This window comes from Aspergillus luchuensis, chromosome 4, assembly GCF_016861625.1.
Source record: "Aspergillus luchuensis IFO 4308 DNA, chromosome 4, nearly complete sequence".
Lineage (NCBI taxonomy): Eukaryota > Fungi > Ascomycota > Eurotiomycetes > Eurotiales > Aspergillaceae > Aspergillus > Aspergillus luchuensis.
Window position 1 is genome coordinate 865,821 of NC_054852.1, and position 16,592 is coordinate 882,412.

Genomic DNA, 16,592 nt, shown 5'->3' on the forward strand with positions numbered 1-16,592 from the left:
AGGCTTTACAGCTATAAACATAAAAGAAAGCCAGCCACGTAGGTTCCTCATGATTTGGGCTGACAAGAAGCGTCACCCAGGACCACAAATCTATCGTAACCCATTCACTCCATCTTGGAACTGATGCAAGTCATACTCCTCAGGATATGTCTCCAGTATCCTCTTCAGCTCCTTCATCTGAGCCTCTGCCTCCTCCGTCAACTCGTCGTAGACCCCCTCAAATGCTTCCCTCAACGGGGGCTTCTTCTCCCGCTCTGCCTCTCCAAACTCCCTGAGCACCTCTTTGCGAATCTTATCACGCGTTTCACGTTCTAAATCCTCGCTCCAGTGACCCTCATTTTCCAACCACTTCCGCAACCGGATAATCGGGTTATCGCGACGTTTCCAGTCCTCGACTTCTACCCTTGCCCGGTATGCAAAGCTATCATCGCTGGTGCTGTGATGCGATACACGGTAGCTCATTGCTTCGATGAGGACAGGTTTACCTCCATCTTGGAGGGCGAGACGACGAGCTTCACGCATTGCCTCGTAGACCGCGAATATGTCGTTACCGTCCACCCGAATGGTGTCAATGCCGTAGCCAACACCACGGCTGGCGATACCATCGCCCCTGTATTGTTCTAGTGTAGGGGTGGAAATTGCATATCCATTGTTGCGGCAGATGAATACCACGGGACAGGACCGCGTCGCGGCTATATTTAAGCCGGCGTGGAAGTCGCCTTCGCTGGCGGCTCCTTCGCCGAAATAGCAGGCTACAATTCGCGCCGGGGTATCGGGGTTCTGTAGTGATTGTAACTTTAGAGCGTATGCAGCACCGGAGGCTTGAGGGATTTGGGTTGCAAGGGGGGAGGAGATTGTGTGCTAGATATATGGTTAGAATGCGGTTGGGCAGGTCGTGTGGAGGGGACGAACTGTTCGGGGATAGTTGCAGCCATAATGAACGGGCATGTTACGGCCTTTACTGTTATCGAATCTATTCGCAAACAGTTGGCTCATGAAGTCTTTCAGAGTGAAGCCGCGTTGTTGGAAGACGCCTGCTTCACGGTACTGGGCGAATACTACGTCGTCGGGGGTTAAGGCTGCGGCGGATCCAACGCTGATTCCTTCTTCACCGGCAGATACCTAACGAGATCAGACTTCAATATTATCGAGGTAATGATGGTTCTGAGCATACCATATAGAAGCTCAGTCGACCCTGCCGTTGCGCTTCGAACATGATGACGTCCATGACACTTACTAGATGCCGTCAGATCATGAAGTAGGTACCATGATAATATGAGATATCCCCAACCTGTCAACATATTCTTGTACCATGTCAAAATTTCCTCCTTTGGCACATCGATGGACTTGCGCGACTTGTCGACGAGTACTCCGTCGGAGTCCATGACTCGGTACGTAGGTATATTGGACATTTCGGTGGGATTGATGAAGGTCATGTCGGTGGTAAATTTGCTATTGATCGCGCCTGGAAATCGGACACTACTATTGTCAGCTTGCTATATGCTCCCAATCATCTGAGCTAGGCTTTTGTGAGTGACCTTACCGATCCGATCCAGGGCGCTGGGATATAGAATTGCTCCATCGCCGTGGGACCTTGGACAGCGGCTGGGAAGAGCGCAAAAAGCGCGTTGACCGCAATGACTGCATGTTGGAGGTAGTTGCTGAAAGGAGGGCCAGCCCTGGGTATTCAGGATATGCGATGGTGGCCTCTCCTCATGATAGAAGGGCGTTATTCTTAACTCGAGGGATGCTGGGAATGCGGAGGCCGGTTGGCGTCGGTCCTTAGAGCGGGTGATTTCCCCACCCGCCGATATCCGAGCCGGGGTAGAAGAAGAAGCAACGTATTAGGCTGTGTTCCAGCAGCTGCGATAAGCGACCTGATAAGTTCCAGATAGTAGTATTCACTCCACCTGATACTAGTTAAACGAGACCATGCTACATGACTAAGTAGTTACTACGTAAGGTAGTTAGTAGTACTGAGTACTTTACCAGCCCAGGCAAGGGGTCCCCTGCTTCTTAGTAAGCCTAACCTTTAGCTTACAGCATTTAGTTAGTAAAATTAACAATGGGTTAATTATAATAGCCATCCCATTTAGACCCAGAGTTCGTGTTCATTTTTCCTAGACTAGGCGGAGTAGTTTAAAACATTACAGCTAAATGAAATGACCACCAAGTTATTTAGTAGTACTATACTACTAGCCCCTACTTAGTACTCGTCATATACCCTTTGGTATAGCTCGGCCCGCACGTGCCATGTTCCAATGGCGGAAAGAACCAGCGGCCCCGAAGTATTAGTTACTAGTAGTTGCGGGCGGAAAGTGGAAATGCGGAGTAACGTCACGTGCTATGATGCCAGGCATCGGTTATCATCGGGCGCCGGTGTACCTGGATAACAACAGGAAGCATTACTTACATACTCCCCTCCCATCATCCATCCTGCAGCCGGAATGCTACATCTTAGTCCCTCCCTCCGTGTAATCTCCCTCTTCTATCTGTTGAAGCCGACACCGGGTTAACTATGAATATTTTGCGCTCAACTGGGAGCTTGTCCCGGGCTTTCCAGCTATGCCACGGGCCAAGGTCCCTGCCAGTGATCCGGTGCCAGGCACGACCTCTTCCTCGTCGAGGATTCCACGCCGCCGCCTCTCTGTGGGGGGTGAAGTCTCAGGTACTGAAAGATGTTGGCGAAGGTAAGTTCATTTTGCCCAAATGACCGTCTTTCCACCATCTTGTGGTCATGATACATATATATCCCCTTCATTGTCGGTTGTTTACATTACATTTCCCACAGGGATAACGGAGGTCCAAATAATCCAGTGGTATGTCGAGGAGGGCGCATACATCGAAGAGTGGAAACCACTATGTCAATACCAGTCGGATAAAGCCGTTGATGATGTTAGTTCATGCGTTCTTAGAGACACGCTCTGGAAATTCAGCTAATGGCTATAGATCACCTCGAGATACGAAGGCGTCGTCAAAAAGCTCCATTTCCAAGCAGACGATACGGTACCGACAGGAAAGGTAATAACAACTACAATACACCGCAGCATGGAATGTTCTTGCTAATCGTCCTCTTTCCTATAGGCACTCTGCGATATAGAAGTTGAGAACGGGAAATATCCGGATGATAACCCGCCGCCTGTTCCAAAGACAGAACCGATAGAACCAGCACCGGCCAGGTCTCCTCCTCTAGAAGCTCCGTCACCACACCCTACACAAGCTACTGCACCTGCACCAGTAAACGGCATCACAAATAACAAGCCGAGATCACCTCATGCAACATTGGCTACCCCAGCGGTCCGTGGCATGCTGAAGATCCACGATGTGAACATTGAAGATGTACAAGGGACAGGCAAGGATGGGCGCGTCCTCAAGGAAGATGTGCAGCGCTTCATCGCCGAGCGAGACCAAGCACCTTCAACACAGCCCACTGCTAAGGGGGTGCAAGAAGAGACCGCGGTCAAATTAACACCAATCCAGAGTCAGATGTTTAAGAACATGACAAACTCCCTCAGCATCCCGCAATTCCTCTACGCTGACGAACTCAACGTTAATAACGTAATGGCCATTAGAAAGAAGCTAGCCAACGACCCCAAAGACCCTCAAAAGATCAGCCTCCTCTCCTTCGTCATCAAAGCCATGTCCCTGGCTTTGAACGACTACCCACTTCTCAACGCAAAGATCGATACAACCGATCCGGCCAAGCCACAATTGATCATGCGGGCAAAACACAACATCGGCGTCGCCATGGACACCCCTCAAGGCTTGTTAGTCCCCAATATCAAAGACGTCGCCAATCGCTCCATCCTAGAAATTGCCGCGGAAATCCTACGGTTGAACGCACTCGCGAAAGAGAGAAAGCTCACCCCCGTCGACCTCAGCGGTGGCACAATCACTGCCTCTAATATCGGAAACATTGGAGGTACATACGTCGCACCGGTAGTCATACCGAACGAGATGGCCATCCTCGGCATTGGCAAATCCAGAACAGTACCCATCTTTGATGACGCTGGTCAGGTTACAAAAGGCGAGCTCGTGAATTTCAGCTGGAGCGCCGACCATCGCGTGGTGGACGGTGCCACGATGGCCCGGATGGCTAATCGCGTCCGGGAACTCGTCGAGTCACCGGAGCAGATGCTGTTGAACTTGCGATAGCTTATACATAGAATTAGCCCCCTGTCTGATGCCTGCATCTGCGGTAATGATTAGCGCCAGCTCAATGCCACATAGCATAGATGACTGCAGATGAAAACATGTATTTTCGCCCTGCTTGGCTTTGAGCAAGCTGGGTTGTCAGCCATTGATGTCCATACCATACATCCCACGCTTTACATCGTAAAACATAGAGCACTCAAATGGCACCACGGCCATGGTCAAACAACAACGTGAGCCAGTGGCCGATCGCATAACTAATCGTCGAGTAGCAAGTCGGTGAACTCTCATCTAGGTATTAGTGCCAAATTGGCCGCAAATCAAGTTTACATGCTTCTAAAGTCATTTTGGAACAGACTAGCCTGGCCGAACCGACTAAGACGCCTTGCTGCAGCATTTCAAAGGATAATATAGCAGATCGGTTAATTTTGATTTGCTTTGTTAATCTATTCTTCACCCCGCGTCGGCAGATAGCACGCCACATCGTAGGGTTCTGGAGGTTTTCTCCTGGCTTTTCAGCCAAACAACTCTATATACAACAAACGAGGCCACGGCATCGCAGTCTTTCACTGTCTATTGCATGATGCAGTTTTGCTATCACTTCATTGCGACATTCCAGCATCAGTGTTGTTGAGTTTGATCCGGTGCTGCTGGCTAGCAAGTTCGGTAATCCGGTGACTCGAAGGGTTGCTGGCACCAGCCATACTTGTTGTAAAATATGGTATGATGAACAGGGGGTGCTTCCGAGATCGAGTCGATGCGTGCCAGTGATGCTATGCTGTCAGAGACGCAGAAGCCAAACAATCTTCAAAATATGCCATCTATCCACAATGTACCATCATCTCACGTATCGTTTCTCATCACAGCTTCAAAGGGTCAATAGCAAAAGTGGGCAGATATATGTACTCATAATGAGAAGTACTGAGATCATTCTAGCATGCGCTGATGCAGATGCCTGAATCAGAAACCCTAGTATCGCGTCCTAAGCCCAAGCACCACAAATGCGAAAAGGGGATCAAAGAAGAAAGGGAAAAGAAGTATGAATACAAGAAACCGAAAATAATCGAGCATGGCGGTCGTGAAACAGCAGAAAGCGTTCAGGGTAGGTAGCAAAAAATCATTGCATGCTATCTACGAAAGCTTTCAGACGGGAGCTGTCCTTGGTCGCGATGAAGTAGGTACCGCCGACGTCGGTCCAGCTCACACTGTTCGACCAGTAGTTCCTCTGCTTGACCTTCAATAGGTTGATGGGCGAATTGAGATTGCGAGATTGGATTTTGTGTCCTGCGGGCACAAAGGATTTAAGGGATACGATTTGACACCCCTCCTTCATATCCAAGAAGTGGTTAATGAGCTCGTTATTCAATTGCGGGGTGAACGCCTGATTGTTGATCAAGATAACATCAGCGCGTTTCAGAACGTCGATAATGCTCTGCTCCTTTAGGAAATCACCCTTAACGAGGTGCGTCTTCCCGGGCGCGATGCCCCATAGCCGACATCGCGACCTAAACTCGGCCTGCTGCAGCTCCGCCAGGTGGGCTGCATTGTTCATCATTTCACAGCCCCAACTCTCACATCCAATCTCAAGCGCCGCCTGTAGGACAACGTTACCGACACCTGAGCCCAGGTCGACGAAAACCTGGCCGGACTTTAGCCCAGTCTCCTTGAATATCGTGCTGATGAAGCGCGGAAGAAGTTCTCCGTACACGTTGTCCGTTCCGTTCTCGTACTGGCGAAGAGACTCGACCCGAGGCGACACGGTGCGCGAGTAAATTTGATTCAGGATCCTTTCCACGTGGGGTAAGTTTAAGCGGCTCGTTGAATCCAGTTTCTTCGCGATACTGCCATCACGTCTTAACCGCACAATCGCACTATTGTACTCCGCCACGATACTCCGAAAATCCGCTTCTGATGAATGGGCAAGGGCGCGTCGTAGTCTGCGTTTTATTCCGGTCGATTCATTGTTAAATTCGTCTGCCTCTTCGTCGGGAATATAATTCTGTGACACGATGTCGAGGACTTGAACAATGTCGTCAATAGGCTTGAAATCGTCATGGTCTCGAGGAACCACAAGGTCGTATCTCTCCGGGGATGAAGTACTGGGATACTGCAAGAGTAGCTCCGGTAGTGGCTTGGCTGCCCCAAACGCAGGCTTAAAGTTGCCGGACTTCTGGCGCGAGGTAATGTCGGCAGCATGTATCATGGGAAGGGACCGAATGCTATCTTCGGAAAAAGCTTTTAAAGATCGTACGCGCCTAGCCGGGTCTGGCTCTGCGCTGTCGCCTGTCCTAGCCCGTTTGCGCACCTCAAACGAAGAGTCCGTGTCGCTCGCGTCGTCATCGCTCGAAAGTCGTAACTCCGGAGTTTGGCGCTTCCGACTCTGCGCTGGTGTGCCATATCGCCTTTTCGCAGAGGGAGGGTCACGGTCCCTGGAGACGGATCTGCTTGCTGATTGTTGCGCTTTGAGCTGAGCAGGAGGGGTTCGAGAGGAGGAGGGGCCTGGGGTCTGGGAGGTGGATCGCGAGGCAGGGGCGGTTCGTGTCTGAACAACCTTTCGGATCTGAGGCTTCTTCGGTTGTAAAGAAAAGGCGCCTCCTTTCTGGAGGTGGTCGAAAAATCCCATAAGGCAAGACGGGAACGGGAGAATCGTACTATAGGGGAGCGGGCGGTGAAGGTCAGGACAGCGATGCGCTGGAAAGATATACACAAGAACGGAAAATATAATATATACGGCGAGTAGGATATGTACGACAAGACAACAAACGGCAAGGGGAATAAGTTAGCAGGGTCTAGTGAAAAGAGAGATTCATGCAAGATGCACGCCCGAACCGCAGTGGCACCCACGAAGCGGGAGGCGGAGAAAGTCACTGTCCGATTCCGCCCGAGTCACCTGACCCGCCGCTTTGTTTACCCACCGATTCACTACGTAAGTATGAATTATTGGTTTTACAGTTATGCAAACACGCCAAACAGTGCAAACAAGCTCATGATATCAAAGGAATCGCAATTGAATCCATTATCACAATAATCACCAGTCGAACTCAATACCCATACAATTCAATCCAGCAATTGCGCTTCACCACCCTCAAACACCACACAATCATATATCCACCACAGTCTCTCGCCAACACCGTCTGCGACTCAGCCATTCTCCATTCACCCTCTCCACGCCCCTCCAAACACCTAGACACCATCCGCCCACCTCCGACTAAACCCCGAGGCCATCAATCGCATCACAACAACTCCCCAATTGATTCACATCCAGACCCCTCAAAATGTCACCACCACATGCACAACCCCCTCGGGCGCCTCCTCCGCCCCAAACATCCCGATTCCGAGTCCTACCCCCCGATCTAGCCAAAGCGCGCCGCACCACCCCTCAACCGCAACAGCCCCCGCAACAACACCAACAGCCACGATCCCACCCCCGACCTTCTTTCTTCAGCCACCTCCGCAACAGCTACGCCTCTCTCCCTCGTCCCTTCCGCTTCATGGGCACCCTTCTCCCCCTCATCCCCATCGGCCTCTTCTTCTCCGAGCACGTATGTCAAGTGATGTGGGTACGCGGACCCAGCATGACACCGTACCTGAATGAAGATTACGACCAAATGCAGACGAAGAGCGATATAGTTCTTGTGAACATGTGGGGTGGGGGTGGGCTGTGGCCGTGGGAACGGAAGAGGAGGTTGGAGAGGGGGATGGTGGTTACGTTTCGGTTTGTTTATCCCTGCCCGTGGTGGGTTTCTGTGGTGGTAGTCTTCGTTCTTACTAATGGTACATGTGTGGTAGATCCCCTGCGAACCCCCGCCACATGGCCATCAAGCGCATTATCGGATTGCCCGGAGATCAGATCACCACAAGAGAGCCCTGTCTGAAGGAGACGCAGATTGTGCCGTATAATCATGTTTGGTTGGAGGGTGATGCGAAGGATCCGAGGAAGACGCTTGATAGTAATTCGTATGGGCCGGTGAGTATCAGTTTGATTACGGGGAGGGTGATGGCCGTGCTGCATCCGCAGTGGAGGTGGTTGGATTGGTCGGGTTGGGAGAATGGGGTGGTGGAAGGTGATGTGGAGCGCAAGTTTGGGGAGGATTATAGACAGGAGGTGCGCGATCGAGTGGTGAAAGAGGCTGTGAAGTTGGAGAGGCCGTTCTTGGAGTGAATCTTGTGTGTTATGTGATGTATTAGTATTTGTCGGTATGCGCTGTACATAGACGGTTGGTTTATTTGCTCTGTACATTTACCATTTCTATAGAGAAGCATCATGAAGCGGTAGATCTGCCTGCAGAAATTTATACTATATATTATACTAGTTAACATCCCGTGTTATGTGATTATCCGTACATCCTCCGGTTGATCCTCCTGTAAGCGATTGATCTCAGATGCTATACTCAGCACCCAGCGGTCTTTCTCGACGCGACTGCGGGCTTTGAACACAATGGTTCGCCCGTGGACTCCGAGAGTCGACACTTGCTTAATCTTTTGCTTCGTCTGGCCCTTCACTCCATGCTCACGCGCCCGGAACAGGTTCTTCTTCAGTGGCTGCCAGATGACGAACGTGATCGCCGCATCTTCATCGCTACTTGTGTAGGCATCCGATGAGAGATACACGCGGGGCAGGGCATGGTGGCCTGGATGGTTACTGTCGAATGTTTGATTGGCGTATAGAAGGTCTGAGTCTGTCATCAGACCAGAGTATACATAACAGTCTTGGAGATCGATGGAGGTCTCCAGGTTTTGGTGTATGTGGGGAACTTCAACGCCGTTGCGCTTTCGGAGGGAGCTGCGGAAGATCAATAGTTTTCCGGCGGTTAGAACAACGTGAGTTTTCTTGAAGGTTGAGTGGCGACGGGGTTTTCGATATAGATGACCAGATATCTAGGGCGTTATGTTAGTTCTGTCGGAGCATAATGGAGCAGCATAGTATATACCTTGATTGGACGACAGTCTGACAGGACGCAGATATTGTGGAGTAGAGGCGACGCTTCCGCCTTCTTGACCTCCCATTTCTTAGCGAACTGGCCCATGATGGATTCCAACTCCTCATCGATCCCCAGAAGTTTGAGGTTGCGTTGCCGAAGAGCCTTAAGCTCAGCTGCATCGGTCGCGATTCTGCACTTCCAGTACTTCACTAAAGCTTCGAGCCGCCTCATCCACTCGGCCTTGGTCACGTCATTGTATGCCTGAAAGCGGACCACGAGGTTGTTGTCCAGAAGCATCTCAAAGGTTCTGTCGTCATTGAATTGCTGCGTTGCACCGTCATCTTGGCGCGTGTCTCTTGCGTCGGGATTGAATGCTACATCTGGCCCTGATTCAATGTTCCGATCGGCGGGGCAGCTATCACGTTGCACATGTCGGACCTCTTGTACCCTAGTGAGATCGATGAATCCATCAGCGTGCTCAATATTGTGAATGCTTCGCTGGCGCTGGACGTAGGCTTCTTCGTCATGAGTTCTTATGTGGTCCTTGTTGCCGCTCCGCAGCCAAGAGATATCCCCGTCTTCAAGCGGATACGGATCGACATCGTAAGAAATAGGTGATGCATCCAGAATCTGTTGCGTTGAAGGCATTTCAGTGCCATCGCGGCATAGTCTCGGAGGCGCTGGGGGTAGTGACCTGGACGGCCTGCAGAAGAACAGATATTGATCCTGGGTGAAAAAGTACAGCCGCTTGAAGAACATCCTGTTCATCCGCTGATGTACACCCCGCTGGGATGTCAGACGCACCAAGAAGCCTTCTACAGGCTGAGGCTCGTCTTCTCTCTCGCCATCGTGCTTTATGTAGGTGTGATAATGCTGCCTCGGGCGTAGTTCAAGCTCGTGAGTCATGTGCATAGCAAGAGAGCCATACATCTTCTCCTCGTTGGCGCCCAGGATCCATTCCAGGCGATCGTACCGTTTCCAAGCAAGCCCCATGATTTCAGTTTTGGACCACTGTTGTAAGACCTCGGCCCATTCAGGACGATTCTCCAGCATCTTCAAACACCCACGTACTATAGCCATCGCTGGTGATTCTTCCTGAGCTACAGCCCGACTGAGGATTCCAGTGCCCTTTCCCTTCGAGTCCAGAGCAGCCTCTAACTGTTCAAAGGGGTTATGGAACACAAGAGATACGCCCAAGTCGGGAACATGGATAGGCAGCGAAGACGGCCGCCGCTTTCCCATTATCTGGCTGAGAAAGGTAAACCATTCCACAGCATGTGTGGAGGACTTTGGCCGAATTATGTAGATCTTAGTCCCACGCTTACAGGGACCCCAGAGCACAATTGCCTTGTCCAGATGCGAATAGAGGTTCACATTCATTTTCTTTCGCCCCAAGGGTATTTGATAATGCGGGGCGACTCGCGTGCCTGTCTTCTGCACTTCAGGTATAACACGGGTCTTGTACATTTGGAGACAGAACGGTGCATCTTCGTCGGAAGCGAGACGGCATGCCACCAGGTACTCTCGCCATTGATCCACAACCCTGGTTTCCATCTTCAGACTGTCATTCTCCGAATAGTCGTCTGGAAGCTTTTCCTGCACCGTCTCCTCGAGTCGAACGACCATCTTCTCGGCTTTTATAACCTCCCCTTCTTTCATCTTCCGTCTGTACGGCCATGTTCGTGAAAGTTTAGCATGCGTCCTCGACACTCGAGCCAAGATCCTTTGTTGTTTGTCCAGCAAGTTGTCATCAAGGTTATGCTTGGCTGCCCGCTTCGAGAACGAATGTAAATGGTCCCTCTTCGATCGACGGCGATGTCCGTTCCCGAGGGGCTCCTCTTCTGACGTCTCGACCTGAGGCTCCTGTTGTTCAAGGTTGGTCGACGATGGAGCAGAGAGTCGTCCTTTCCCTTTGGATCTCGAATCTGGCCTTAGCAACGCGGTCGTGGATCCATAGTCACTAGCAGGTACCATGGGGCTTGACTGACTGGCTCCATTTTGGCTAGGTATACTTAGCGTTTGCTTACTTAGTCCCTCCCCGGTCTGATCCAGGTCCATTGTACCGGGCCTGGAGGAGGCTTGACCGGCGTCGATTGGCTCCTGCTCCCTGGCTGTATAATATGCGGAACTCCCATCCTGTCTCCTCATTGACGAGGCCAAGTCGCGTTCATGTTTGTTGTCGCCCGAATCCGAGGGCACAGCTTCCGAATCCGTAGTAACACAGGAGATATCATGATCTTCTTCCAGGGTATAAGGCACAGTACGAAGGCTTTTCCGTGTCGGTGCTTCTGCATCACTGCTCTCTTCCTCCTGATCTCTGTCCGTCCTCTCGTCCTCCGTGGTATCTGTAACCGGCTCCTGTTCCGGTGTCGAATCCTCACGGTCGGTCTCAGGCTCCTCTGAATAATGCGCAATGACCGGGTCCGCTGAGAACGTAACCGTCTTCGACGAATATTTACTGAACTTTATGCGCGTCTTCCACCATGATTTGCGGTGATTCTGCAGCCAACCCTGGGGGATCGGTCCGATGAAGAACCTCCTATTGGTCATGTGTATGTGGTGTGGCGAAGCATGATGCTTCACGGATCAGTGCCATTTCAGAATATAGCCTCGGAATTAATAGAAGAACGTACAAGCTTTTGAGCAGTGTGCGACTCCGGATCTAGACCTTGACACTGGTCCAGGTGAAATGCGACGTGTGGGTCAGTCGCCATGTTGTTGTCGCTGACGTTCGGGCGTATTCATTTAGCAGAATCCTCTTCCTCTTTGCATTGCTGCTAGTGACTGATCCCACAATGAGGTTCTCATTGCGGAGACAGCACTGCTTTGAGCGTCCCCTTTATAAAGTTGCCTGAAACCGACCACTCCCCTTCGTCATAGGGAGAGGCCCGCTTCTCACATGATCTTGACACGTGATTTCACTGCAGCTCTGATAAGCTTATCGGAAGCTGATGGATTATGATGATCAAACTACTACAGTACTTCATAGCAGCAGACTGTGACATCTAAATGGAATTCTTGTCTTCCTTGCTTTCGAGCTTTTAATTAGACCAGTACTAGTTGTATGTTTTCTCCTGTTGGTAAAGGTACTGCAGTTGCAAGACACGATAGCATTAAGCATGGGGAACAAGCTGAGTCCATGTTATGCGGGTGATGACGTCATAGTAACTGCCAGCTACAAAAAGAGTAGGAACCTGAACTGCCAAGGCGCCTCTAATTTCCTCGATCCACCACAAGACCCACCCACGTTTACTCCTGTAGTAGTTTATGTACTGATTGTTTATCTATCTATCGATCTCTGTTGGTAATCATTGTCATATACGACTAACGCGATGGGCTAGACCGCTCCTTGTCACACAGATGTATCCTACTATCCATTACATGTATGCCATGCACCGAAGTTGGTACTTCCTAAGTCGGCTGACCGTGATCTGGGGGACCCGTCTTCTGATGGCAGCATGAGGTCTTCAAGCCCAAATCTCCTATCGTGCCCTGAGCCCAGACAAGGGGAGTATTCGTTGGGGGACACTTTTAGCCGTTGGGGTGAAGGAAGGCATCATGGAGTCCAACGCGAGAGGGGGTTGAGTCTACTGCAAACTCTATTTTCTCCTGATGCTTCCATGCCTGGGCTCGCGTCTCGACCGTCTCCGCCGCGCGATGATGAGTGCGGGCTCATTACCGACTGTGGTCCTCTTTGCTTGTCAGCTATCCGTTATGGCACTGCCTCCGATCACAGTAGGAAGCCATGGAACTGCAACCACAACCAGGAAGTGTCACCCTATCCTAATTCCTTGCCATGTGAGTTATCGGTGGTTGAGCGAGTAGAGTCTGTCAATCCATGGTGACTTGGAGGCCATGCATTATCCCATGTTACCCCACGTGCTGGCTGGACTCCAGAAAGCGCCCGGGTCAGAGTCCGCTTTCATGAATACAAAGAACCAAGGCAACATACGCGGGCTCTTTCAGCACATTGTTGTTAATCTGCAGACCCTCGGGTCGCAACTACCAATAAATCGACGACGGTTTTCGGCTGTTTAACATTAGGTGCTACTGTGATGTAAGCCACGTTACATTGCTATCCAGGCGGGCTATCCATCTCGCTGGCGCTGCTGAAGTTCTGTGACGTTGAATCGGACGGTTCCATAGTTTACGTCCCATTCATGGCATTCAATAGTACCTCTTCGTGTCTAAGCGGGCCAGCAGATGGTCGAAGACTGTTGCAGGCTCCTCCCTGGCAGTAAACGTCGTATCCCACCGTTCTAAAGATTTCGACGTCGACTTGATGCCTTCGATACTGCGTAGATAGCCAACAAAGGCAGAAGTTTGTTTCCGAAAGAGATTGTATAATCGACGAACAGCAGGCTCAGCCTCGTGCCGTACACCATTAATCCCGTCCAGTTGCGACAGCGGAGCGAAGGTGAGAATCGTTCCGAAGATCTCATCAAGAAGTATTGCGACCTCGGTATGCTTTTTGCTGAGAAAAAGAGCATAAAGCATCTGATCTAAGACGTCTTCATGGTAGTCCCGCAACCTAGGTACTGAGCTGGCCGCTTCGATTGTACCATCGATGTCATGTCGGTCAAGACACGATTCAATGTTAGAAAGCGTCTCCTGGAATCGTCGCCATGTAGAACCAATGCCGACATGAAAGCAGTAGTCACTTAGAGCCAGCACAAAATGCTGAGCATCGACCCGAAATTTCTGAATCACATTCCGCGTATCACCTGATAGGGAGTCTCTCGCAGTTGAGTCTCGAATGAGACTTCTGACAACTGAATCCATGCGTAGCAGTCGAAGCAAATGCTTGAAGAGACGGTCATATTTGTCAAGAGAACTCGGAGTCAGTATGGTCTCCAGGACAGGCGAGGGTTTATATTGTAGACGAAGGAAATCAAGCGCCTCGATGGCATTCGGGTCCTTGCACTTCACGACCTCTTCATCTGTAAGGTCACGGATGGAGAAGCTTAGGCCACCAGGTAGTTCCTTTTCATTCCATAGGCTAGAGTTCATTGACGGGTCCAGGCGTTTCTCCGCATCATGGCACTCATTGAGTAGTCCCATGAGCACCAGCCGTAATTCCGAACTAGCTGGAGGCCATGTATCCCTGCTTCCCAAGCGCAAACCAGCGTGAATGTCACTCCTCACTACACCAGCCTTTCGCTCACCACTTTCCATGTCGGGATCGAAAAGGGAATCAGAGAGGCGAGAGGTGAAATAACCATCACCAAGGAGCTGGAATCGCCATTGGAGGTTGAGGTGGGTTCGGAGATGATGCTCTTTGAATAGTAAATGGAGACACGAGAAATCGATCAATAGCGCCTGGGAGCAGAGAAGAGGTGCCAATGATAGGTAATATGATGAAGTTATTTCAGGTCCGAAGCTGCTGTGAGCTGCAGGTTGTTCGGCATGGCAGTGGACATTTGCGTCAACTAGACAGCCAAGCTTATCCCGAGAGCTTCCGTCCATTGGTAACAGCCCCGTGGTATTTGGCATATTATCGAGGTCAAAGAGTTCAAAAGTGTCCGCGAGCACACCTGACTCCCCAGTGGGCTCGGAAGCCTCTGTAACGAACATTCTGTCTGACCCTTGATTCATATCACCACGGTTATATCTGAGTATCTCAAAACGTAGTCTAGCTTCGTACTCGGCGGCCTTCTTTTCGATCCTGGTAATATCAAACCACGTACCTGCGCATTCAAAAGTGGGTGAAGTAGAATGATACATCTCGTGATTGGCGACTGGATGTTGTGGGTGATGTGTTTTGAGGAGCCTGAGGCTTCGTCCACTCTCGAAGATCAAAGACGCCAGATCATTGGGGACGAGGGAGGGCATATTATCAGGTAGATATTTGTAGTCAACCCTCGGCATCTTTGTGGTCTTTCTAGTTCTCTCCTGGGTCTCCGCGACAACAAAGCTCCTACCACTGGAAGCCAGCTCTACTGATGCCGCTGTCTCTGGACGAAGGCCAACCCAGGTCTCTACTTGCCTCAGCCAAGGCTCGGCCACTCGACTCACAATCTCGCGTAAGAGAGGTTCTATATGGTCGAATAATTGCGAGAAGTGGGCGGCTCGTTCAGAAACAACAGAAATTATCTGTGCCTCGGACATTGCAATATCAACTGCCTCGATCACGTTCGCCAGGACGCTCACCACCTTGCCGCATTCACAAAATAGCGCCTTGATCTGAAGGAGAGAGGTAATACTAGCGAACTGTCCGACAAGCCGCTTCTCGAGTGTATGAACAACCACAGCCGCGGCACTCGCAAAGGCCGACCGGGAAGAAAGTTCTTTTGTCCTGCTCGGCACTTTGTTGGCAAAAGCCCGTATTTTCTGCATGTTTGTGCCGCACTCAAGCAGCTCCTCGATAATTCCATTTAGTGCAACCGATGTTACTCCAGAAATCCGAATATTATTGTGCACTCGTTCGAACCGCTTATTTTGTTCATCGTAACGGAAAAACATGGAGCTCCACCCAAGCCCAAGCTTGAGCAACGCCTGGAAGAACACATCTCGCCGGACCATGAACCTCTGGGTTTGTGTTCCTACCTTTGCAGCTTGCCGTGCCAATGCAGCATCAAAGCCTTTCGCACCCGATTCGCTGAAATATGCCGAGACAGGTTCGCGATATGTCCTCTCTCGGTATTTCTCCCATGATTTCAACAAGTCGCAGCGCTCTTGCTTGATATCCTGATTTCCAAGTGCCCATAGATCCTCCAGTTCCTCTTCAACGTTCTGCTGATCAGTAGTTGCAATAACTTCAGTTTCACTTGAAGTAGCAGTATCCAACACTAGCGTCTGATCCGCATCTGATAGCTCAGTACCGAATGGATTTAGGCTAGTAATTTCGGTGCCGAACTTGTCGAAGATATTCAATGGAGACTCGAAGAAAGCACTCGAAAGGTCAGGCAGCTTCTCATCCCACCCCAAGGGCTCCAATGGCTGTAGAGACTGTAAAGTAAACTTGGAGACTCTCCACAGGCCGTGACTGGAGAACGGGTCTGCAAGAGAGTCCTCCGGATCCATCGTCCTCACGCGATACCAAGTTGTAGATGCTGTGCAGGGCAACGGGTCGCAAACGATCGCGTAATCGCGGGAATCGGAGAGACCGGACCAGCACTCCGGTAGAAGCAGGTAAAGGGTATTTAGGGGCCGGCACAGCTATAAGATGCAATACTGGGTCAGTACGATTATCAAAGGTCCTTCAACGCGGTAAACAACGTGCGATGACATACGGTGAGAATGTAGGTGTGGGGTCAATGTGGTCGCAAGTGAGTACAGGCGTTAGTGAGTTGATCCATATAGCAAGAGCACCATCTTAAATTTGGAAGCGCGGCAACTAGAGGAGAACCGCGCTCGCTGCTGCTTGTATGGCTATCGGTATTGTGTATAGAAGCTGGCCGTTGAATTGGCCCAGAAGTTCGTAGGCAGTCACGTGGCTCGATGTGACTATCTGCTGATAAAGCCGATAAGGATCACGATAAGGATCACTTGTAAACCATCTACTATATTGTACGAAGG

General features: G+C 50.7%; 6 protein-coding genes across 6 annotated transcripts; 2 read left to right on the forward strand and 4 right to left on the reverse strand.

Moving 5' to 3' along the window:
- Positions 1–90: 90 nt before the first annotated feature.
- Positions 91–1,647, reverse strand: AKAW2_40323A (thiamine pyrophosphate-dependent dehydrogenase E1 component subunit alpha; the record flags this gene model as incomplete). The annotated part of the gene is made up of 5 exons (XM_041688638.1): positions 91–861; positions 913–1,122; positions 1,175–1,236; positions 1,292–1,479; positions 1,544–1,647. The coding sequence occupies 5 exons, from the start codon at positions 1,645–1,647 to the stop codon at positions 91–93; spliced, it is 1,335 nt and encodes a 444-aa protein (XP_041542403.1).
- Positions 1,648–2,518: 871 nt separating this feature from the next.
- AKAW2_40324S (putative biotin-dependent 2-oxo acid dehydrogenases acyltransferase) lies at positions 2,519–4,155 on the forward strand (the record flags this gene model as incomplete). Its single annotated transcript, XM_041688639.1, has 4 exons — positions 2,519–2,690; positions 2,792–2,895; positions 2,950–3,021; positions 3,085–4,155. The coding sequence occupies 4 exons, from the start codon at positions 2,519–2,521 to the stop codon at positions 4,153–4,155; spliced, it is 1,419 nt and encodes a 472-aa protein (XP_041542404.1).
- A 1,114-nt stretch (positions 4,156–5,269) lies between these two features.
- dot1 (histone methyltransferase DOT1) lies at positions 5,270–6,775 on the reverse strand (the record flags this gene model as incomplete). The annotated part of the gene is made up of 1 exon (XM_041688640.1): positions 5,270–6,775. One exon carries the CDS (start codon positions 6,773–6,775, stop codon positions 5,270–5,272), a length of 1,506 nt encoding a protein of 501 aa, XP_041542405.1.
- A 652-nt stretch (positions 6,776–7,427) lies between these two features.
- AKAW2_40326S (putative mitochondrial inner membrane protease subunit Imp2) lies at positions 7,428–8,314 on the forward strand (the record flags this gene model as incomplete). Its single annotated transcript, XM_041688641.1, has 2 exons — positions 7,428–7,867; positions 7,942–8,314. 2 exons carry the CDS (start codon positions 7,428–7,430, stop codon positions 8,312–8,314), a joined length of 813 nt encoding a protein of 270 aa, XP_041542406.1.
- Positions 8,315–8,478: 164 nt separating this feature from the next.
- AKAW2_40327A (uncharacterized protein) lies at positions 8,479–11,624 on the reverse strand (the record flags this gene model as incomplete). Its single annotated transcript, XM_041688642.1, has 2 exons — positions 8,479–9,030; positions 9,084–11,624. 2 exons carry the CDS (start codon positions 11,622–11,624, stop codon positions 8,479–8,481), a joined length of 3,093 nt encoding a protein of 1,030 aa, XP_041542407.1.
- A 1,617-nt stretch (positions 11,625–13,241) lies between these two features.
- On the reverse strand, positions 13,242–16,097 carry AKAW2_40328A (tubulin gamma complex associated family protein; the record flags this gene model as incomplete). The annotated part of the gene is made up of 1 exon (XM_041688643.1): positions 13,242–16,097. The coding sequence occupies one exon, from the start codon at positions 16,095–16,097 to the stop codon at positions 13,242–13,244; it is 2,856 nt and encodes a 951-aa protein (XP_041542408.1).
- Positions 16,098–16,592: the final 495 nt, after the last annotated feature.